Source organism: Mya arenaria, chromosome 5 (assembly GCF_026914265.1).
Source record: "Mya arenaria isolate MELC-2E11 chromosome 5, ASM2691426v1".
NCBI classification, from domain to species: Eukaryota; Metazoa; Mollusca; class Bivalvia; order Myida; family Myidae; genus Mya; species Mya arenaria.
The window spans coordinates 20,181,188-20,204,919 of NC_069126.1; the positions used below are offsets into that span (position 1 = coordinate 20,181,188).

Consider the following 23,732-nt stretch of genomic DNA (forward strand, 5'->3'; position numbering starts at 1 on the left):
AAACTGTCTCCATGTTTCAAGACTATACATAACCCTTACCTGCACATCTGGTGATGTCAGTACTGTTGATGACGTAACCACTGGAACAAGAGCACGTGAATCCGCCCACGTTGTTCGTACATAACTGCTGACACGTGTTAAGGGAGGGCGTCGCGCACTCGTCGACATCTGATACATTTAAGATAGATAAAAAATATAAGCATTGTGCAATTCCTTAGAAAAACAAATACAAAAACATATTTTGAAGAATAAACTGAGGGCATGAGTGGAAGACCTTTAAACTTGTTTAAGTACAAATCCACTTGCAGTTTACTTCAAATACACAAAGGTTTATGGAAATTATGCAAACAAAAGGGTAATAAGGGAAACTTCTAAATGTTTTACTATGTATTGAGTATCAAATTATCAACAACAGAATCATATAAACGTTTCAGGACATCAGTTATGACATTCTGCTTCTTACCGACACAGACTCCATTCTCATTGATGTATCCTTGACGACACGTGCATGTGTATGAACCAATCGTATTAGTGCAGACCTTGTTGACGTCATTACACACGTTTGGTGTTTCACATTCGTTCATGTCAGTGTCACAGTTGACACCTGTCCATCCGGCCTTGCAGACACACCCCCTGACAGGGTCACAGCGAAGGGAGCCACGCCCACATTGGCATGTGCGCGCGCAGTTCGTACCATATGAGGGGAATATGCACGCTGTAATATTGAGAATAGACGACTTGAGAAGACATTTTGCATAAGGATATTTATATCCTTAGTTTGGCTTATTTCAGAATGAAAGTGCAATACATGTTCTGTTCTGATAATAAACGGAAACATAACACGTTTCATTAGCGAACATTAAAACAAGAAATCCCACCACATTTCTCACACTTGCTCTACGATTTATGCAAACTGGGTACATTTTTTTATTATTATTTTACTTGACTCGAGAAATGCACGCATACCTGAACACGAGATTTTGTCGTCTGCTAGACGGTATCCAGGATAACAGCTGCACGTAAAACTGCCGTCTGTGTTAGCACATTCCTGTGAGCATGCGTTTGAATCGCACTCGTTTATGTCTGAAATGGAAATAAATTGATTACAGCATAGTGATGAAAAGAGAGAAAACAATAATGCAAGTAAGAATAATTTCTTAAAATGGCCAAGGGAACTACACGATTGATTCTTGGGATATAAACATATTGCTTTCATATATTCAAAGAGTAAAAGTAATTATGGATCAACCCTCGTGCACTTCTTGTTTTGTCAGTAAAGCTAAAATATAATTTTTATTTCAATAAGAATGCCCGACTGGAAAAAATAGTTTGAAATAGGTGTTATTGTAAAGAGTTCATATTTTTTGTAATATATCTCGCAATACGAGGCGTTTATTGTCTGGTTTCCACTGACCTGTGCATGAGTTGTCCTGTTGAAGCTGGTAGCCAGCCGCACAGAAGCATGCTGCTGTTTCATTTACAAGTGTACATCCGTCCGCTTGGGAGCAATCGATGATGTCACATCCGGTAGCGGGAACCGCGTCTAAAGAACACGATATAAGATTTTCTTTATTATATTTCTCAAAATTATGACACAATTACAATACAATATTTAATATTCACATATAACTACTAGCATAAAAACTACATTCCCATTTTGTATTAACCTGGATATATGTGTACGCAAACAATAATTATTATATTATATATCGTTCCCTATTTTGTAAATAAAGTGTTTACTAACACGACCTTACAATAATTCAGGGTTACTTAAGTTTCCTTAACATTCTGTAACATGATGCAGTTACAATAGTATAAATTGTAATAGGTTTTTGCATGATTGACGAAGACGGCGGTTAATGGCAACTCACCCTTAGTGCAAGTCTTTCCGTTGCCGTCCAGGGTGTAGCTCGGGACACAGGAGCAGGTGACTCCGCCCGCCGTGTTTGAGCAAATCTGCGCACAACCGGAAGTAGACTCCGCGCACTCATCAATATCTGAAATACAATGAAAACGTCTCATTTTTTTATTAAAATTCACTTATAAAATTTTAGTTTAAAAAATGTGTAAATCAAAACATAAGTAGCAAGCGCATTGGAGGTACAGGCTCGTGATTTAGGCCTTTTACCGTAAACTGATGTTTCGGTATGTTGCATTCACCTTCCAACTGAATAAACATGAAATAATTGCTTAAATTGTCCTAAAAATAACTAAATAAAACTTTTAGGTTTAGTTGGTCCATACCGGTATTTTACATTCATTCAACATGAAATTATTATTGTAGTTGTTCTTTTTAATTACATTAGATAAAGATTACATGGTTCAGCCGGTACATACCATTGCAGACGTTTCTATCAGTGGATGATAACCGGAAGCCGGCATTGCAGTCACATCTGTAGCTGCCTTCTGTGTTCACACACACGGAGTTGCTGCTGCACGGGTTGGCAGTGGTACACTCGTTGACATCTATGATAAATGTTTTAATGACAATGCATGTTACAATGCTCAGATATAGGTTTTATTATAAGATTAAAAGAATGCATTAACATGCATTGCTATCAAATTAGTTCGTTCATGTAAATTCAATTAGTAGTAACCATTTACTTTTGCACAAAGTAGGTCAAATGTTTTACTTGTCGTAACAAGTTCTCCTTCCGCAGATTTTATACCACGTCAAAATGTGGTATATATTTCAATGAACTTTACCTATGCATTTGTCGTCCACATCCGAGTATCCGTCTGGACACGGGGAACACGTGTACGCCTTGAGAGAAGGGTTGGCCTTATGGACGTTTGCCGCTACGTCGGAACAATTACGCCCCACTGAACACGGGTCCGTCTCACAGCCGTCAACGTCTAGCTCACAGTCTTCACCTGCATATAATGGATACATTGTTGGTAAATGGAAGTGGTACCATATCTGAATATTCTTGTTTTAAAACGAAATGATTAAAAATAATACGAGTGTGTACTGCACAGCAACACCTCTCTATGTTCACATTTGGCCACGCCCCGTCCCACTCGTGTCCACGTATAACTCGCAGTCTTCACCAGCATTGAAAGGTAGTTGAGCGGTAGTAACAGTTATAGATGATGTCTCGATACTATCATTCGAACAGTATGTACGTAATCCGATGAAGAGGATACATGCGAACGTTGACATGTTTATAAAACAATTAGAATTATTATTCTCATAATTTGTGTGTACATATTATTAGCATTTCTTTCTTTAAAACATTCTCAAAAAGTAAACTGAATTCGATAATTAGTTATCAAATCCTACAACCCACCTGTCCAGTAGACCTCACAGATGCACGTGGCGTATTTGAAGCTGTCCGTTCCACCTTCACGTAGCTGATCATTGTCGCACGTCCCGTGGTTGTTACATCCGGTACACAGCACGATCACCACGTCAAGTTCCGGTGAGCGCACGTTCTGAGTGTCCACAACCGCCAAGCTACAGGATGGACATGTTCCGATGATATACGTTTAATATACATGTCATATTTCATTTGCTTGTTAATAACACGTATGCATATCTTGTTTTTTATGTTAACAATGTAGTTTAATTGCGTTTAGCAGAACTATTACTTTTTAGAAGCTATGAATGTAAATATCAACCTCAAAATTAGCTTACTTAAGTCACTTTTGTTAGAACTGTTTCACGTATAGTTAGACTCGTGTTATGCTTTAATATGTCAAACGTCGAAAAGGTGAACTACGTCCGTACCTGATGGTCCCCGGGTTGGTATCAGTCAACGTTAAGCTGACGTCAACGGGGCTGTCTTGATTTTGCGATCCAAACGTTGCACCAAGCGTGTTGGCAACAAACAGGTATGTTAAAGTATCTCCCGGATCAACACCCTGAACGCTGAACGTTTTCGGCTGGTTGACGGTTGCGTAAACGTAAGTCTGAGCGTCAACAGTTGACGTACCAGACGTGGCGTTTATAGTAGGAATCTGGTTACCTGAAAATAGTCGATACAGGTTGTTGTTATTTAACGGAACGTTTGCTAATTCATATAACGACACCTTAACTGAAACGCCCGCCACTATACAAGCAGACGACACGTCTTAGAGCAACTTAACAATCCCAAAAGCGTTACTTACTCGCTTGGGTATTGGTAGCTTCTGCATCATCTTCGGTACTTCCGGTCTGCGCCGCCAACTCCTCATTTCCGGTGAATATGAGGTCAAACATGCACTGCAGGTTTCCGTTACACGTCACATTGGCCTGTGATACGTCTGCAGCATCAGCCTCATCCAAGAACTCGGGCACGAAATCCGGAAATGAGAAGTCGGCGTGCCGGATGCCGTCGTCGTATTTGAAGATGGATTCTTGTTCAGTTGTCATCCCTGAAAACAAACCCAGCGTGTTAAGAAGTAAAATAAATGCATGAAATGATTTCATTTACAAATACAGACCTCCAATTTAAGATTCCAGGAAACCTAATCTGTACCAACATGTGTTGTAAAATACAAGAAAATACATGTAGAATTTGTGCGCGGATAGGTACGGAAGCCTTTCACACGCAACATCACTGAATCTCATCACTCCCAAGCGGACGGATGTACACTTGTAAATGAAGATGTTTCTACCAAAATAATGCACGATATATAATGAACTGCTTGATATAATAATTTGTTTGAATATCTCATTATCTCATTTGTTGTTGTTTTTATTTGCGTTTGACTACTCACTTCAGTTCTTTACTTACACGTATTTCCAAACTGGTTGAAGATCACGCGGTTGGTAGGATTCGTCAGTGACGTCGTCTGGTCGCGTGGAATGTACTCGTCACCTTTGTTACCGTTGAAGTTGCCTAGCAACCCGACCGCGCCCCTGTTCTTGAGCGTGTTGGGCATAGCTATGGACATCTGCAGCAGCCGGTAGCCCATTGTCACATTGAAGGTAAGGCCTGTTAGAAAATAGAAAGGTTATTACTTAATGGTGCATTGTGACGCCACAGAGAGCTACAAACATATCTATATAAGGGCTTTCCGATGCGTCGATTAAACGCAAAGAAGAGGCTCGTTTCCATTGAAATAAGTTTTCTTTGTTGAATTCTTACTCTTAAGCGCAGTTCCATACTGTCATTGTGCTTGTTTTTCATTTATATGTATATATTCACTTTATTTACGTACCGGTATCACCAAACACTGCGGAGACAGTGTTCTCGCTGTTATCTCGCGTAACAGTGAGACCGTCAATTTCCACGCGCATGTTTGACGTCAGATTGTAGTAGTCGGAAGTGACATCAGCATAATCATCAGGGCTAGTGCCAAAATACACGGCCATTCCGTCTTTTGTTCCGTTGAGTTCGGCCTATAATTGAACAGTAACATGTAAAGCAGGATTGGTTTTAATAGTACAGTTGACACTGTTTCACACATGACCTTTATGTTAAGGAGTATAGAACACACAAAGCCTTTAAACTGATCTCTTTATACATTCTGTAGCGTCGCACCGATATCCCAATGATAACTTTACATTCTTCATCAGCGTGCCGATACCGTATGGTAATTTCGTAATGAGAATGTAGTGGAGGTATGATAACTACCGATACTATGGAGGTATGATAGATTAACATATTCTCTGTCTACATACCTATACCATGGAGGTATGATAGCTTAACATTCTCTGTCTACATACCTGGAACCAAACGTTGTCTCCCTTGACAGCGAAGCCACTGAAAACGGTCGCAAGGGAGACAGTACCGTCTGACTTGGTAGCGCGCGACGTACGGCACTGGATCTCAAATGCCTTGTCGTCAGCGTCCACGACGCGTGTTAGAACGTATTCACCGTGGCCGTTAAACGTGTACTTGACTCCGTCTATCGTAGTTATGTGAGGGTCACCAACACCCCTACCTATAAGTAAAGAAATGTGCTATTTCCTATTTGTAAACAAAATATTTTTGTAGCTTAAAATAGGTAATTTGTAATCTTTTGTGTTGTATTACCAGTGGTAATAATAGTTTTAATGGCTTTTTTGTTGTTTTTTGTATTTTGCGGATATGTATAGAAATGCGACATTAAGTAATAGTAATATGTAACCTTGATAAATTAAGCGAATCGTACCTCGCAGTGAGAACGGGAATGCACTGTAACACTGAGCGGACAGAGGTCTGACTTCCCAATAGAGGTTACAGAGACCCGCCCGCTGGCAACATATTTCTTGGAACTGCGTGTCTTCAAGGGCGTGGTCCCGGGGGTACGCAAGGGAGTTGTAGCGCTGGAAGGTACCCGCGTGGAGTCCCGTTGGAATAAATTGGAACGTGTTGGTGTCGTACGCGCAAGCCTGAAAGTAGCCATACATGTTTGAGGGTAATGTATTATTTTACTTTAATTGAAACTTGAAATTAGATTCTTTAGTAGAAATATAGAGCGTATATAATTATAGAAAGAGCATATCAGCAACATCGAAAGAGTCTCTGTTTAAGACTTTGTGAATAATCAATAGTATAGCTAGAACGACATGTTCATACTTTTCCGTGCGTCGAGTAGCGCGCGCTATGCACTAGAGGTACGCTGATGATATCACCGTCAAACGTGCCGTCAAAGAGACTAAACTGGCGGTCCCACCATGTCCACAGAAGGTTGCATGGGCACTTTGGCATACGTTGAGATTGGACCAGATTAGAGATCCGCTGAGGGGTCTGCTGTTTGTGCCAGGCGCGGCACTGGACCTTGTAGTTTAGTTGTAACTCGTTATCCTCATCGCTCAGCACGTAAGAAGTAGCTCCACGACAGGCGTCTGTTAATTTAATACGCATGTATATTTTTGGTGTTTTAAGATTTATTGATATAATTATGGCGGATATAATAATGTTTATTGTTGCTATAATATTATGTGTGTCTAAAGATATTGCTGTGCAACTGTGCAAACACTATAACTTCCTTTTATTTAACATCGTCATACGTGTATACGTCATCATTACAGTTACATACGCTCGTATTTACCGATACAGGTTACATACGCTTGTACGTCACCGATACAGGTAACATACGCTCGTACTTGACCGATACAGGTTACATACGCTCGTACTTGACCGATACAGGTTACATACGCTCGTACTTGACCGATACAGGTTACATACGCTCGTACTTCACCGATACAGGTTACATACGCTCGTACTTCACCGATACAGGTTACATACGCTCGTACTTCACCGATACAGGTAACATACGCTCGTACTTCACCGATACAGGTTACATACGCTCGTACTTGACCGATACAGGTTACATACGCTCGTACTTGACCGATACAGGTTACATACGCTCGTACTTGACCGATACAGGTTGCATACGCTCGTAATTTACCGATACAGGTTACATACGCTCGTACTTTACCGATACAGGTTACATACGCTCGTACTTGACCGATACAGGTTACATACGCTCGTACTTGACCGATACAGGTTACATACGCTCGTACTTGACCGATACAGGTTACATACGCTCGTAATTTACCGATACAGGTTACATACGCTCGTAATTTACCGATACAGGTTACATACGCTCGTACTTTACCGATACAGGTTACATACGCTCGTACTTTACCGATACAGGTTGCATACGCTCGTACTTTACCGATACAGGTTGCATACGCTCGTACTTGACCGATACAGGTTACATACGCTCGTACGTCACCGAAACAGGTTACATAGGCTCATACAATCTTTTTCGTTATATCTATAAAAACCCATGCATGCATGACATTCAGAACTTTACATTATCAAATCGAAACCACCACCTACTGTTAAATATAAGGTTCTGGTCAGGCTGACGTAGGTAGGATCCGTCAGCAGTGTTATCCTCCCCTTCAGCGTAACCGTCAACTATCAGACCGATAAACTGGCTTCCAGACGTAAACGTCATTCCGCCGTCTTTATACGAGTAGAAAGCGTACGCACGCACGCCGTCAGTGACGTAGATTGACTGGAACGTCGCTCTCTGGAAAAATATGATAAAGACACGAATGTTAAATGTGTGTTTAAAAAATATGGTATATTGTGCTATTAGTGAAATAAATGTTTTGCAGCCGATTTTGTGGAATTTATTTAAAATTATAAGAATTTTTTTTTTTAAATAATTTTATGATTTATGAATATCAACATTTCTGAATCGTTTTTTAAGGCATTTATCATAGATGTATTTGACCATAAAACATTCCTTAATACGAGTATTACTTTGAACGCTGTTGTTGACAAATAATTTTAAGTCTGCGTGTTTGTTTTCTCAAATGATCTTTATCCAACTTCGATAGTGAGAAAACGTAACACCATACATACCTCAGAATTGGTCCCCTCGTATTTCTGGACATTGGCCCACGTGACCTTGAGCACAAACACGGCATCGAAATCCGTCAGGTTGTACGCATTACCAACCAGACCAACCACTGTGTCGTACACCCCGTCCACTTGCGTACCGACATCCGTGAAGTCGTATACATGGTACGTTATTTCGCCGTTATTCGTAGGATCAAGATCGGTAAAGTAGGGCGTGAGGCAAACCGTTCCTTGGAATCCAGCGTTTACAGCTCGGTTGACGGAAGGGATTGTATAACCCTCGAACCGACGCCCGAAGCACATAACACCGTTTGGACAAATCTGGTAACGAAATCATATTCAATTTATTTAAACGATGTTTCGGCTAAATGGGTTTAAACGATAATCATATTTTTCATATGCAGTACTCCCTACGTAATAACAATTTATTGATCCGTTCAAACAGTATATATTTTTTTTAATTTGAAAGGAGGATAACGCGAACATAGTTTAGGATTCAGTATTCTAGTTTGCTATAACCATTGACGACAAATAGGGCGCCGTTATTCAGCGTGGACATTGAAAATGATGCAAACAAAGCGCCAAATAAGTATTTCCTTTCATTTTGTACACTGTTCATAATTTCGACATCATCGTTTTGTGTCTGTTTTATTCCGATGATAAAATAGTTTTCCTATCAAAGTCGCTATGTTAAAGAGACTTGCTCATGTTTTGTAAAATGTATTTTTTATGACGAAATAAAATGTGGCAACCAATAGGATTGACACAGCTATGATACTAACGGCTGAAACCCTTCTATAAATGTTAATATATGCTCTAATGTTGTCTTTGAAGTCCACGTTTTTGAAAAGTGTTAGTAACTCTGCTTAAACTTTTAACCATCCCTCAGTTTAAGTAAGAGTCCTCGTGTGCGAGCGGTTTTGTTGTCAGTTTTTTTTTCTTGGCTGTTCTGACTCGGGTTTGCTCCCTCAACCAATTTTTGAATACATGTACTTTATTTGTATTTTTTCTCGATTTCGGTATCAAAAAGTAAAATATTTATAATACATAAATGTATTAGTGTTTTTAGATGCATTCCCGTGGAAAATGTAGGTAAAAAAAATGACCGAATCCATTTTAAGTGTTATGTTAATGTGATCATACTTGTGATATATGTTGGAAACAAATGGTTAAGTGGTATACGACTCCACCTCTGGATCAAGAGGCTAATGGTACGATTCGCTAATTAAAATGCCACAGTTTTAGCTGCTACTCAGGTCCTCATTCATATTATTCAGCTAACACCTCACAATACGCTTAAAATAGGTAAAAACGAGCTGTTCAACCTCAAACATCTCTACCTATGTACATTTAATTTGCAATATTCTGTACCCTCGGGACCAACTAGCTAGCTGGAGTTACCCGATATACTTACAAACACATTCCTGTAGCCTGACCCTCTGAACGGTATGTCATACGGTGTCGTTACCATGGATTCGCAGCTATCGTCCGAGGGTATGGCTGCCTCATCACCAGCATTTGTTCCATAATCAAGGTAGAGCCCTGAATTAGAAAAAAATCTATGATGCATTTTAAAACATAAAGTTACACATACGATTTTGACTTTCAATCAATAATATTGAACTACGTCGTTTTAATAAGGGTTTATTTCAAGTGACTGCACAACTAAACTTCACAAAGAATAAAAAGCTTTGTCCGATTACTTTTTACCATGAGAGGTATAACAATCAAGACGGTACCTGCATATTGGCCACAAGCATCACGTGTCTCAGGGGCAAGAGTTGTAGAGGTTGCATCAGTGGTAATGGCGGTCTCAGTTGATGTGACAGCTGGTGTTGTTGTGCCAGCTGGTGTCGTTGTGACTTCTGGTGTCGTTGTAACTTCTGGTGTTGTAGTGACTGCTGGTGTTGTTGTGACTGCTGGTGTTGTTGTGGCTTCTGGTGTTGTTGTGACTGCTGGTGTTGTTGTGACTGCTGGTGTTGTTGTGACTCCTGGTGTTGTTGTAACTTCAGGCGTCGTTGTCACTTCAGGTGTCGTTGTCGCTTCAGGTGTCGTTGTCACTTCAGGTGTCGTTGTGACTTCTGGTGTCGTTGTTACCTCAGGTGTTGTTGTAACCTCAGGTGTCGTTGTCACTTCAGGTGTCGTTGTCGCTTCAGGTGTCGTTGTAACTTCAGGTGTCGTTGTGACTTCTGCTGTCGTTGTGACCTCAGGTGTCGTTGTGACTCCAGGTATCGTTGACAATTCAGGTGTTGTTGTGACTTCTGGTGTCGTTGTGACTTCTGGTGTAGTTGTGACTTCAGGTGTTGTTGTAACTTCTGGTGTCGTAATGACCTCAGGTGTCGTTGTGACTTCAGGTGTCGTTGTCACTTCAGGTGTCGTTGTAACTTCAGGTGTCGTTGTCACTTCAGGTGTCGTTGTCACTTCAGGTGTCGTTGTGATTTCAGGTGAAGTTGTGACCTCAGGTGTCGTTGTAACTTCGGGTGTCGTTGTGACTTCTGGTGTTGTTGTACTTTCAGGTGTCGTTGTGACTTCAGGTATCGTTGTGACCTCAGGTGTCGTTGTCACTTCAGGTGTCGTTGTGACCTCAGGTGTCGTTGTGACTTCAGGTGTCGTGACTTCAGGTGTCGTTGTGACCTCAGGTGTCGTTGTCACTTCAGGTGTCGTTATGATTTCAGGTGTCGTTGTAACCTCTGGTGTTGTTGTAACTTCAGGTGTCGTTGTCACTTCAGGTGTCGTTGTGACCTCAGGTGTCGTTGTGACTTCTGGTGTCGTTGTCACTTCAGGTGTCGTTGTGATTTCAGGTGTCGTTGACACTTCAGGTGTCGTAGTGACTTCTGGTGTCGTTGTCACTTCAGGTGTCGTTATGACCTCAGGTGTCGTTGTCACTTCAGGTGTCGTTGTCACTTCAGGTGTCGTTGTGATTACGGGTGTCGTTGTGACCTCGGGTGTCGTTGTGACTTCAGGTGTCGTTGTCACTTCAGGTGTCGTTGTGATTTCAGGTGTAGTTGTAACCTCTGGTGTTGTTGTAACTTCTGGTGTCGTTGTCACTTCAGGTGTCGTTGTGACCTCAGGTGTCGTTGTGACTTCGGGTGTCGTTGTGACCTCTGGTGTCGTTGTGACTTCGGGTGTCGTTGTGACCTCTATTGTCGTTGTGATTTCAGGTGTCGTTGTAACCTCTGGTGTTGTTGTAACTTCTGGTGTCGTTGTCACTTCAGGTGTCGTTGTTACCTCAGGTGTCGTTGTGACCTCAGGTGTTGTTGTGACCTCTGGTGTCGTTGTCACTTCTGGTGTTGTTGTCACTTCTGGTGTCGTTGTGACTTCGGGTGTCGTTGTAACTTCAGGTGTCGTTGTCACTAAAGGTGTCGTTGTCACTTCAGGTGTCGTTGTGATTTCAGGTGTCGTTGTCACTTCAGGTGTCGTTGTGACTTCAGGTGTCGTTGTGACCTCAGGTGTCGTTGTGACTTCTGGTGTCGTTGTGACTTCAGGCGTCGTTGTAATTTCAGGTGTCGTTGTCACTTCAGGTGACGTTGTGACCTCAGGTGTCGTTGTGACTTCAGGTGTCGTTGTGATTTCAGGTGTCGTTGTGACCTCAGGTGTCGTTGTGATTTCAGGTGTCGTTGTGACTTCAGGTGTCATTGTGATTTCGGGTGTCGTTGTGACCTCAGGTGTCGTTGTGATCTCAGGTGTCGTTATGACTTCTGGTGTCGTTGTTATTTCAGGTGTCGTTGTCACTTCAGGTGTCGTTGTGACTTCTGGTGTCGTTGTGATTTCATGTGTCGTTGTGACCTCAGGTGTCGTTGTGACCTCAGGTGTCGTTGTGACTTCAGATGTCGTTGTGACTTCTGGTGTCGTTGTGACTTCTGGTGTCGTTGTGACCTCAGGTGTCGTTGTGACTTCAGGTGTTATTGTGACTTCAGGTGTCGTTGTGACTTCTGGTGTCGTTGTGACTTCAGGTGTCGTTGTGACTTCAGGTGTCGTTGTGATTTCAGGTGTCGTTGTCACTTCAGGTGTCGTTGTGACCTCAGGTGTCGTTGTGACCTCAGGTGTCGTTGTGATTTCAGGTGTCGTTGTGACTTCAGGTGTCGTTGTGATTTCAGGTGTCGTTGTCACTTCAGGTGTCGTTGTCACTTCAGGTGTCGTTGTGACTTCTGGTGTCGTTGTCACTTCAGGTGTCGTTGTGACCTCAGGTGTCGTTGTGACCTCAGGTGTCGTTGTGATTTCAGGTGTCGTTGTGACCTCAGGTGTCGTTGTGACCTCAGGTGTCGTTGTCACTTCAGGTGTCGTTGTGACTTCTGGTGTCGTTGTGACTTCAGGTGTCGTTGTGATTTCAGGTGTCGTTGTGACCTCAGGTGTCGTTGTGATTTCAGGTGTCGTTGTAACCTCTGTTGTTGTTGTAACTTCAGGTGTCGTTGTCACTTCAGGTGTTGTTGTGACCTCAGGTGTCGTTGTGACCTCAGGTGTCGTTGTCACTTCAGGTGTCGTTGTGATTACGGGTGTCGTTGTGACCTCAGGTGTCGTTGTGACTTCAGGTGTCGTTGTCACTGCAGGTGTCGTTGTGATTTCAGGTGTCATTGTAACCTCTGGTGTTGTTGTAACTTCAGGTGTCGTTGTCACTTCAGGTGTCGTTGTGACCTCAGGTGTCGTTGTAACCTCTGGTGTCGTTGTGACCGCAGGTGTTGTTGTAACCTCAGGTGTCGTTGTGACTTCAGGTGTCGTTGTGACTTCAGGTGTCGTTGTAACCTCTGGTGTTGTTGTCACTTCAGGTGTCGTTGTCACTTCAGGTGTCGTTGTGACCTCAGGTGTCGTTGTAACCTCTGGTGTCGTTGTGACCGCAGGTGTTGTTGTAACCTCAGGTGTCGTTGTGACTTCAGGTGTCGTTGTGACTTCAGGTGTCGTTGTAACCTCTGGTGTTGTTGTCACTTCAGGTGTCGTTGTGACTTCAGGTGTCGTTGTGATCTCAGGTGTCGTTGTGACTTCAGGTGTCGTTGTAACCTCTGGTGTTGTTGTGACTTCAGGTGTCATTGTAACTTCAAGTGTCGTTGTGACTTCAGGTGTCGTTGTGACTTCAGGTGTCGTTGTGACTTCAGGTGTCGTTGTGACTTCAGGTGTCGTTGTGATCTCAGGGGTCGTTGTGACTTCAGGTGTCGTTGTAACCTCTGGTGTTGTTGTGACTTCAGGTGTCGTTGTAACTTCTGGTGTCGTTGTGACTTCAGGTGTCATTGTCACTTCTGGTGTCGTTGTGACTTCTGGTGTCGTTGTGACTTCTGGTGTCGTTGTCAATTCTGGTGTCGTTGTGACTTCAGGTGTCGTTGTGACTTCTGGTGTCGTAGTGACTTCAGGTGTCGTTGTCAATTCTGGTGTCGTAGTGACTTCTGGTGTCGTTGTGACTTCAGGTGTCGTTGTGACTTCAGGTGTCGTTGTCACTTCTGGTGTCGTTGTGACTTCTGGTGTCGTTGTGACTTCAGGTGTCGTTGTGACTTCTGGTGTCGTTGTGACTTCAGGTGTCGTTGTCACTTCTGGTGTCGTTGTGACTTCTGGTGTCGTTGTGACTTCAGGTGTCGTTGTGATTTCTGGTGTCGTTGTGATTTCGGGTGTCGTTGTGACTTCAGGTGTCGTTGTAACTTCAGGTGTCGTTGTGACTTCAGGTGTCGGTGTGACTTCAGGTGTCGTTGTGACCTCAGGTGTCGTTGTGACTTCAGGTGTCGTTGTAACCTCAGGTGTCGTTGTGACTTCAGGTGTCGTTGTAACCTCTGGTGTTGTTGTGACTTCAGGTGTCGTTGTAACTTCAGGTGTCGTTGTGAATTCAGGTGTCGTTGTAACCTCTGATGTTGTTGTAACTTCAGGTGTCGTTGTCACTTCAGGTGTCGTTGTGACCTCAGGTGTCGTTGTCTCTTCAGGTGTCGTTGTCACTTCTGGTGTCGTTGTGACTTCTGGTGTCGTTGTGACTTCAGGTGTCGTTGTAACCTCTGGTGTCGTTGTGACTTCAGGTGTCGTTGTCACTTCTGGTGTCGTTGTGACTTCTGGTGTCGTTGTGACTTCAGGTGTTGTTGTCACTTCTGGTGTCGTTGTGATTTCTTGTGTCGTTGTGACTTCAGGTGTCGTTGTAACTTCAGGTGTCGTTGTGACTTCAGGTGTCGTTGTGACTTCAGGTGTCGTTGTGACCTCAGGTGTCGTTGTGACCTCAGGTGTCGTTGTTACCTCTGGTGTTGTTGTAACTTCAGGTGTCGTTGTAACCTCAGGTGTCGTTGTCACTTCAGGTGTCGTTGTAACTTCAGGTGTCGTTGTGACTTCAGGTGTCGTTGTAACCTCTGGTGTTGTTGTAACTTCAGGTGTCATTGTCACTTCAGGTGTCGTTGTAATTTCAGGTGTCGTTGTAACCTCTGGTGTTGTTGTAATTTCAGGTGTCGTTGTGACTTCGGGTGTCGTTGTGACCTCTGGTGTCGTTGTGACTTCTTGTGTCGTTGTAACTTCAGGTGTCGTTGTGACTTCAGGTGTCGTTGTGACTTCAGGTGTCGTTGTGACCTCAGGTGTCGTTGTGACCTCAGGTGTCGTTGTTACCTCTGGTGTCGTTGTGACTTCTGGTGTCGTTGTGACCTCAGGTGTCGTTGTCACTTCAGGTGTCGTTGTTACCTCAGGTGTCGTTGTGACTTCAGGTGTCGTTGTGACTTCTGGTGTCGTTGTAACCTCAGGTGTCGTTGTCGCTTCAGGTGTCGTTGTGACCTCAGGTGTCGTTGTGACCTCAGGTGTCGTTGTCACTTCTGGTGTCGTTGTGACTTCAGGTGTCGTTGTGACTTCGGGTGTCGTTGTGACTTCGGGTGTCGTTGTGACTTCAGGTGTCGTTGTGACTTCTTGTGTCGTTGTGACCTCAGGTGTCGTTGTGACCTCAGGTGTCGTTGTCGCTTCAGGGGTCGTTGTGACTTCTGGTGTTGTTGTGACTTCTGGTGTCGTTGTGACTTCTGGTGTCGTTGCGACTTCAGGTGTCGTTGTAACCTCTGGTGTTGTTGTGACTTCAGGTGTCGTTGTAACTTCAGGTGTCGTTGTGACTTCAGGTGTCGTTGTAACCTCTAGTGTTGTTGTAACTTCAGGTGTCGTTGCCACTTCAGGTGTCGTTGTGACCTCAGGTGTCGTTGTCACTTCAGGTGTCGTTGTCACTTCTGGTGTCGTTGTGACTTCATGTGTCGTTGTGACTTCAGGTGTCGTTGTGACTTCAGGTGTCGTTGTGACTTCTGGTGTCGTTGTGACTTCTGGTGTCGTTGTGACTTCTGGTGTCGTTGTGATCTCAGGTGTCGTTGTGACTTCAGGTGTTGTTGTAACCTCTGGTGTTGTTGTGACTTCAGGTGTCGTTGTTACTTCAGGTGTCGTTGTGACTTCAGGTGTCGTTGTAACCTCTGGTGTTGTTGTAACTTCAGGTGTCGTTGTCACTTCAGGTGTCGTTGTGACCTCGGGTGTCGTTGTGACTTCAGGTGTCGTTGTGACTTCTGGTGTCGTTGTGACTTCAGGTGTCGTTGTGACTTCGGGTGTTGTTGTGACTTCAGGTGTCGTTGTAACCTCTGGTGTTGTTGTGACTTCAGGTGTCGTTGTAATTTCAGGTGTCGTTGTGACTTCAGGTGTCGTTGTAACCTCTGGTGTTGTTGTAACTTCAGGTGTCGTTGTCACTTCAGGTGTCGTTGTGACCTCAGGTGTCGTTGTCACTTCAGGTGTCGTTGTCACTTCTGGTGTCGTTGTGACTTCAGGTGTCGTTGTGACCTCAGGTGTCGTTGTGACTTCAGGTGTCGTTGTAACTTCAGGTGTCGTTGTGACTTCAGGTGTTGTTGTGACCTCAGGTGTCGTTGTGACCTCAGGTGTCGTTGTCACTTCTGGTGTCGTTGTGACTTCAGGTGTCGTTGTGATTTCAGGTGTCGTTGTGACCTCAGGTGTCGTTGTGACTTCTTGTGTCGTTGTGACTTCAGGTGTTGTTGTGACCTCAGGTGTCGTTGTGACCTCAGGTGTCGTTGTCACTTCTGGTGTCGTTGTGACTTCAGGTGTCGTTGTGATTTCAGGTGTCGTTGTGACCTCAGGTGTCGTTGTGACTTCTGGTGTCGTTGTGACCTCAGGTGTCGTTGTGACTTCTGGTGTCGTTGTGATTTCGGGTGTCGTTGTGACTTCAGGTGTCGTTGTAACTTCAGGTGTCGTTGTGACTTCAGGTGTCGTTGTGACTTCAGGTGTCGTTGTGACCTCAGGTGTTGTTGTCACTTCAGGTGTCGTTGTGACCTCAGGTGTCGTTGTCACTTCAGGTGTCGTTGTGACCTCAGGTGTCGTTGTGACCTCAGGTGTCATTGTCACTTCAGGTGTCGTTGTAATTTCAGGTGTCGTTGTAACCTCTGGTGTTGTTGTAATTTCAGGTGTCGTTGTGACTTCGGGTGTCGTTGTGACCTCTGGTGTCGTTGTGACTTCAGGTGTCGTTGTGACTTCTGGTGTCGTTGTAACCTCTGGTGTTGTTGTGACCTCAGGTGTCGTTGTGACTTCAGGTGTCGTTGTGATCTCAGGTGTCGTTGTGACTTCAGGTGTCGTTGTGACTTCTGGTGTCGTTGTGACCTCAGGTGTCGTTGTCACTTCAGGTGTCGTTGTTACCTCAGGTGTCGTTGTGACTTCAGGTGTCGTTGTGACTTCTGGTGTCGTTGTAACCTCAGGTGTCGTTGTCGCTTCTGGTGTCGTTGTGACCTCGGGTGTCGTTGTGACCTCAGGTGTCGTTGTCACTTCTGGTGTCGTTGTGACTTCAGGTGTCGTTGTGACTTCGGGTGTCGTTGTGACTTCGGGTGTCGTTGTGACTTCAGGTGTCGTTGTGACCTCTGGTGTCGTTGTGACTTCTGGTGTCGTTGTGACTTCATGTGTCGTTGTGACTTCGGGTGTCGTTGTGACTTCTGGTGTCGTTGTGACCTCAGGGGTCGTTGTGACTTCTGGTGTCGTTGTGACTTCTGGTGTCGTTGTGACTTCTGGTGTCGTTGTGACTTCTGGTGTCGTTGTAACCTCTGGTGTTGTTGTGACCTCAGGTGTTGTTGTGACTTCTGGTGTCGTTGTTACCTCTGGTGTTGTTGTGACCTCAGGTGTCGTTGTGACTTCAGGTGTCGTCGTGACTTCTGGTGTCGTTGTGACTTCTGGTGTCGTTGTAACTTCAGGTGTCGTTGTAACTTCAGGTGTCGTTGTGACTTCTGATGTCGTTGTGACTTCAGGTGTCGTTGTGACTTCTGGTGTCGTTGTGACCTCAGGTGTCGTTGTGACCTCAGGTGTCGTTGTCTCTTCAGGTGTCGTTGTGATTTCAGGTGTCGTTGTTACCTCAGGTGTCGTTGTGACTTCTGGTGTCGTTGTGACTTCTGGTGTTGTTGTGACTTCTGGTGTCGTTGTGACTTCTGGTGTCGTTGTGACCTCAGGTGTCGTTGTGACCTCAGGTGTCGTTGTGACCGCAGGTGTCGTTGTGACTTCAGGTGTCGTTGTGACCTCAGGTGTCGTTGTGACCTCAGGTGTCGTTGTGACTTCTGGTGTCGTTGTGATTTCAGGTGTCGTTGTTACTTCAGGTGTCGTTGTGACCTCAGGTGTCGTTGTGACTTCTGGTGTCGTAGTGACTTCTGGTGTCGTTGTGACCTCATGTGTCGTTGTGACTTCTGGTGTCGTTGTCACTTCTGGTGTCGTTGTGATTTCAGGTGTCGTTGTGACCTCAGGTGTCGTTGTGACCTCAGGTGTCGTTGTGACCTCAGGTGTCGTTGTCGCTTCAGGGGTCGTTGTGACTTCTGGTGTTGTTGTGACTTCTGGTGTCGTTGTGACTTCTGGTGTCGTTGTGACTTCTGGTGTTGTTGTGACTTCTGGTGTCGTTGTGACTTCTGGTGTCGTTGTGACCTCTGGTGTCGTTGTCGCTTCAGGTGTCGTTGTCACTTCAGGTGTTGTTGTGACTTCTGGTGTCGTTGTGACTTCTGGTGTCGTTGTGACCTCTGGTGTCGTTGTCGCTTCAGGTGTCGTTGTAACTTCTGGTGTCGTTGTGACTTCGGGTGTCGTTGTCGCTTCAGGTGTTGTTGTCACTTCTGGTGTCGTTGTAACCTCAGGTGTCGTTGTCGCTTCAGGTGTCGTTGTGACTTCTGGTGTCGTTGTGACCTCAGGTGTCGTTGTGACCTCAGGTGTCGTTGTGACCTCAGGTGTCGTTGTGACCTCAGGTGTCGTTGTGACTTCGGGTGTCGTTGTGACCTCTGGTGTCGTTGTGACTTCGGGTGTCGTTGTGACTTCGGGTGTTGTTGTGACCTCAGGTGTCGTTGTGACTTCTGGTGTCGTTGTCACTTCTGGTGTCGTTGTGACTTCTGGTGTCGTTGTGACCTCAGGTGTCGTTGTGACTTCAGGTGTCGTTGTGATTTCAGGTGTCGTTATGACCTCAGGTGTCGTTGTGACCTCAGGTGTCGTTGTGACCTCAGGTGTCGTTGTGACCTCAGGTGTCGTTGTGACTTCGGGTGTCGTTGTAACCTCTGGTGTCGTTGTGACTTCGGGTGTCGTTGTGACTTCTGGTGTCGTTGTGACTTCTGGTGTCGTTGTGACATCCGGTGTCGTTGTGACTTCAGGTGTCGTTGTGACCTCAGGTATCGTTGTGACTTCGGGTGTCGTTGTGACTTCTGGTGTTGTTGTGACTTCTGGTGTCGTTGTGACTTCTGGTGTCGTTGTAACTTCAGGTGTCGTTGTAACTTCTGGTGTCGTTGTAACCTCAGGTGTCGTTGTTACTTCAGGTGTTGTCGTGACAGCTGGTGTCGTTGTGACTTCAGGTGTCGTTGTGACTTCGGGTGTCGTTATGACTTCTGGTGTCGTTGTGACTTCAGGTGTCGTTGTGATATCTGGTGTTGTTGTGACTTCTGGTGTCGTTGTGACTTCTGGTGTCGTTGTGACTTCAGGTGTCGTTGTGACTTCAGGTGTCGTTGTGACCTCAGGTGTCGTTGTAACTTCTGGTGTCGTTGTGACTTCAGGTGTCGTTGTGACTTCAGGTGTTGTTGTTGATGTGTTTGCTAATCCAGCGTGGAGAAGTAACAGAACACAGACATTTTGTAGAGTTTTTATCCTGAAATTAATGATAATTGCCTTTACTAATTTTGTAAAGTGGTAATTATATAATCATTTTTACCGATTAAAGAAAGGTATTGTTATGATAAATGACAATTACCTTCAACATTTTCTGCTTCATCTTCAACATGCTTTTATATCTTTAGAACCTTTCATTAGATTCATTTATATTGAATATCGTAAACGAATTGAAGGGACCTTTATAGTTTTACTCTGCATGTATTTTGATATTACTTTCTTTCGGCAAACAAGTAAATATGTCCTGAAACATTATTTGTATTTAACCATTTTCGTGATTTGTTTTACACATTTAAAAATAAGCTCATTTTAATACTCATTTTCCAGACCTACATGTATATGGAAACAAAATAATTAACTGAGTTACTTTTCAGAGTAATGTCCTCTATACTTTTGAACATACGGTCATATCAAGGGCAATGTTTCACACGGATTTAAAGTCATGGTATCCATGCATATTGAATTTGATGTTGGCGCATGTTCACAATGTAATATAAAGTGTATCATTAATATATTTTACTTTATTGTATTGACATCGCAAAGAATTTTCGCCCTGTCTTATACATCCGTTTCAGCACATGGCAACGCGGAACGGGGTTTTAGCCCCCCCCCCCCCCCCCGCCCAACCTTTCGCTAATTTTGGCTAATCTTAGTCTGTTATAATGCATTCTGATGTAACTTATAGATGTTCACTTGGGCCAATTTAGGACCGTCTAGGATCATCTAATGAAGGCCCGTCTAGTTTAGGACCGTGCAATTTAGGACCGTGTCCTAATTCGTCCCATCTTAGCGCATTCTTTGAGAATGTCCAATTTTGCCCGTTTATTTCATGTGGATATTATTCAAGAAATAATCCATAATACGGGTATGGCCGGACAGTACTTCAACGCAGGAAGAAGTCGCGATATATTTCCAATTGATTTTCCACAAACTAAAACATGAATGAATTAATTACCGGCTTTGTTGAAAAGCAATAAATGTCTTATATCTCTAAGGTGATAGCAATTTCATCAACAGTTAATTACTTGTTGTGAACCCATATAGCTGATAGCACCGTTTTTCCTGAACTAACGGAAAGCATTCAGTTCCGCGTGTCATTATAACGCATTTGATTCTAACGCGGTTCGCAAAATACGCCATTACGAATTCACAATACAACATGGCACACACGTTCCTTCGTTGTTGATGTTTAGATTCCGCTCTGAGACTTCTAGAAGTACAAAATAATGGGGGAATATATATATATTAAAGGCTGACAATCCATTCCCTGTTTTTGAAAATTATATTCGTAGTACACCTATGAGTGTTTTGTGACACTGGAGCAGGGGGTTTGGTCCAAGGAGCAGGGGGTTGGGTCCATGTAGCAGGGGGTTGGGTTCATACCCAGGAATGAGGTTAACGTTTTGTTGATGAAATCCAAGTCTGAGAGAAAGGAAATTTGTCAAAATCCTTGAGGTAGGAAGTTTACGAGGAATTGAAAACCCTCTTCAATCCGGACCTGTGAAAATGCTTCTTATCGCCAATTAAACTCTTTTCCATGTCTCCTGCTCCCCTACCCACTATCACCCTAACCTCCTATCACCCTAACCCCCTATCACCCTAGCCCCCTATCACCCTAGCCCCCTATCAGCTTAGCCCCTATCACCCTGTCACCCTAACCCCTATCACCCTAGCCCCTATCACCCTAACCCCCTATCTCCCTAACCCCATATAGCCCTACCCCCTGTCACCCTATCACCCTAACCCCCTATCTCCCTAACCCCCTGTCACCCTAACCCCTATCACCCTTACCCCCTATCACCATAACCCCCTATCTCCCTAGCCCCCTATCACACTTACCCCCTATCACCCTTACCCCCTATCTCCCTAGCCCCCTATCACCCTAACCCCCTATCACCCTAGCCCCCTATCTCCCTGTCACCCTAGCCCCTATCACCCTAACCCCCTATCACTCTAACCCCCTATCTCCCTAACCCCCTATATTCCTATCACCTACCCCCTTATCACCCTAACCCCCTATCACCCTAACACCTATCACCCTAGCCCCCTATCACCCTAGCCCCCTATCACCCTAACCCCCTATCTCCCTAACCCCCCTATAACCCTACCCCCTGTAAGCCCCTGTCACCCTAACCCCTATCACCCTTACCCCCTATCACCCTACCCCCCTATCTCCCTAGCCCCTATCACCCTATCTCCCTAACCCCCCTATAACCCTACCCCCTGTTACCCTAATACCCTATCACCCTAACCCCCTATCTCCCTAACCCCCTATCAGCCTAGCCCCTATCACCCTGTCACCCTAACCCCTATCACCCTACCCCCTATCTCCCTAGCCCCTATCACCCTAACCCCCTATCTCCCTAACCCCCTATAACCCTACCCCCTGTCACCCTAACACCTATCACCCTAACCCCCTATCTCCCTAACCCCCTGTCACCCTAACCCCTATCACCCTTACCCCCTATCACCATAACCCCCTATCTCCCTAGCCCCCTATCACCCTTACCCCCTATCACCCTTACCCCCTATCTCCCTAGCCCCCTATCACCCTAACCCCCTATCACCCTAGCCCCCTATCTCCCTATCACCCTAGCCCCTATCACCCGAACCCCCTATCACTCTAACCCCCTATCACCCTAACCCTCTATATTCCTATCACCCTACCCCCTTATCACCCTAACCCCCTATCACCCTAACACCTATCACCCTAGCCCCCTATCACCCTAGCCCCCTATCACCCTAACACCCTATCACCCTAACCCCCTAACCCCCTATCATCCTAACCCCCTATCACCCTAGCCCCCTATCACCCTAACCCCCTATCACCCTAGCCCCCTATCCCCTATCACCCTAACACCCTATCTCCACGTACAGTCAAGACTGACCAGATTACTTCATCAAGTTCATTTTTTTGTTCAAATCTAAGCTTAACATGAAATAATGGCTTTCATGAACATGACTGTGCATACAAAAAGACTGTTTTTTTCAATCAATTGTATTCTTATTTAGGTAACAAATAACATACGAATACTCTGATTGTTTTTGTTTGTTCTATTACAAGTGCTTAAGTGACTCACAAATTACTAATATACATATAACCATATAAGTTCATTTTATTTACTTATTAATTAAAACTTCTTTGCGAAACACTCGGAATGCAAAAGAACATTATCCTTTAATCAAGATGAGTTTGAGTTGTCTCCCTTCAGCCACTGTGAGTTATTGCGAATCCAATAGAGAGAGATATATTTATTTAAAACAAGAGCTGTCGGCGGACAGCGGGCATGACTATATACTGCTTTCTCGTTCATATGTATACAATAATGGTGTGGTATGTGCCTGCCAAAACACTTAAAAACAAGTCAAATTAAAAAGTAAACGAGAAACACCTCCAGGTTTTCAATGATTGACTGAAGAACTTCAGCCTTCGTTGTAAGATTCTGTTTCAACTGGGGTGTTCTATTTTTAGTAACATTGGCATTGACCTTTACCCTAGGGGCTCCAAATGCAATTACATTAAAATTCTCCATAAGCTCTTCCTACATACCAAGTTTGATCACAATATGTAAACCTTCACTAAAGTTATTCAGTATCGAACGGTTATTTATTTTTTGTAACAGTGCCATTTTTTTTGCCTTGACCATGACTCTCGCGGCCTCAAACACAATCCAATGAAGGTCTTTATAATATTTTCCTATATTCTAAGTTTTATCGCAAAATGTCAACCTTAACTTAAGTTATAAAGTACCAACCATTTTTGTATTTTAGTTATAATGACCTTGACCTTGACCCTTAGGCCACCAAACCCAAATATCAGGAAAGGTCTCCATAATCTCTTCATATACATTGTATATCAAAGTTGGTCACAATATGTCAAACCTAACTAAACTAATGAGTATTCGATACCATAAGTGAGATTGACACCGCCCTCCGGCTGGCCCGCCTGAACAACGTTGTACGTTATTCTAATTACCGGGTTTCAGTTTTTCATTTTGTGAAAACCTGGTTTAAAAACATAAAAATGTGCCTGTCAAAAGCCGAAATAATGAAATAAAAATAAAAAACAAAGTCAATCAATGGCCATATTTTTTATTTAGGTTTATATGGAGTTATGTTAACCATACTTTTGCGATGGCTACTGTGTTAAGTATTGAGGCCATTAAATGACAAGACCTAAAGTTGCCCAAAAACATGAAAATAACGTTTGGAGTAGATCAAGGGCCATAATTTGTAGTTAGGATATTATGGTGGTATGTGACCTAATTGTGTGATAGCCGTTAAGAACTGTGTTAAATATTAGCATTTGGAATGAATGGTATAAAATAATAAGTGAACATCTCATATTGCCTTAAA

At 44.0% G+C, this 23,732-nt stretch overlaps 1 protein-coding gene across 1 annotated transcript in view; it reads right to left on the minus strand.

Annotated features, from left to right (window-relative positions):
• LOC128235516 (mucin-17-like) overlaps positions 1-23,732 on the minus strand; it is a 40,536-nt gene that overhangs the window by 11,806 nt on the left and 4,998 nt on the right. The window contains exons 2-23 of the mRNA XM_052950325.1: positions 18,738-19,356; positions 18,000-18,359; positions 17,118-17,351; positions 10,031-16,775; positions 9,706-9,833; positions 8,295-8,612; positions 7,761-7,956; positions 6,489-6,757; positions 6,082-6,301; positions 5,654-5,871; positions 5,146-5,326; positions 4,719-4,919; positions 4,111-4,356; positions 3,731-3,968; positions 3,291-3,457; positions 2,707-2,874; positions 2,338-2,466; positions 1,872-1,997; positions 1,415-1,543; positions 967-1,083; positions 464-715; positions 40-168 (exon numbers count right to left, since the gene is read on the minus strand). Of these exons, the coding sequence (XP_052806285.1) occupies positions 40-168; positions 464-715; positions 967-1,083; positions 1,415-1,543; positions 1,872-1,997; positions 2,338-2,466; positions 2,707-2,874; positions 3,291-3,457; positions 3,731-3,968; positions 4,111-4,356; positions 4,719-4,919; positions 5,146-5,326; positions 5,654-5,871; positions 6,082-6,301; positions 6,489-6,757; positions 7,761-7,956; positions 8,295-8,612; positions 9,706-9,833; positions 10,031-16,775; positions 17,118-17,351; positions 18,000-18,359; positions 18,738-19,356 (11,390 nt within the window). The remainder of the gene's footprint in view (positions 1-39; positions 169-463; positions 716-966; positions 1,084-1,414; positions 1,544-1,871; positions 1,998-2,337; positions 2,467-2,706; positions 2,875-3,290; positions 3,458-3,730; positions 3,969-4,110; positions 4,357-4,718; positions 4,920-5,145; positions 5,327-5,653; positions 5,872-6,081; positions 6,302-6,488; positions 6,758-7,760; positions 7,957-8,294; positions 8,613-9,705; positions 9,834-10,030; positions 16,776-17,117; positions 17,352-17,999; positions 18,360-18,737; positions 19,357-23,732) is intronic.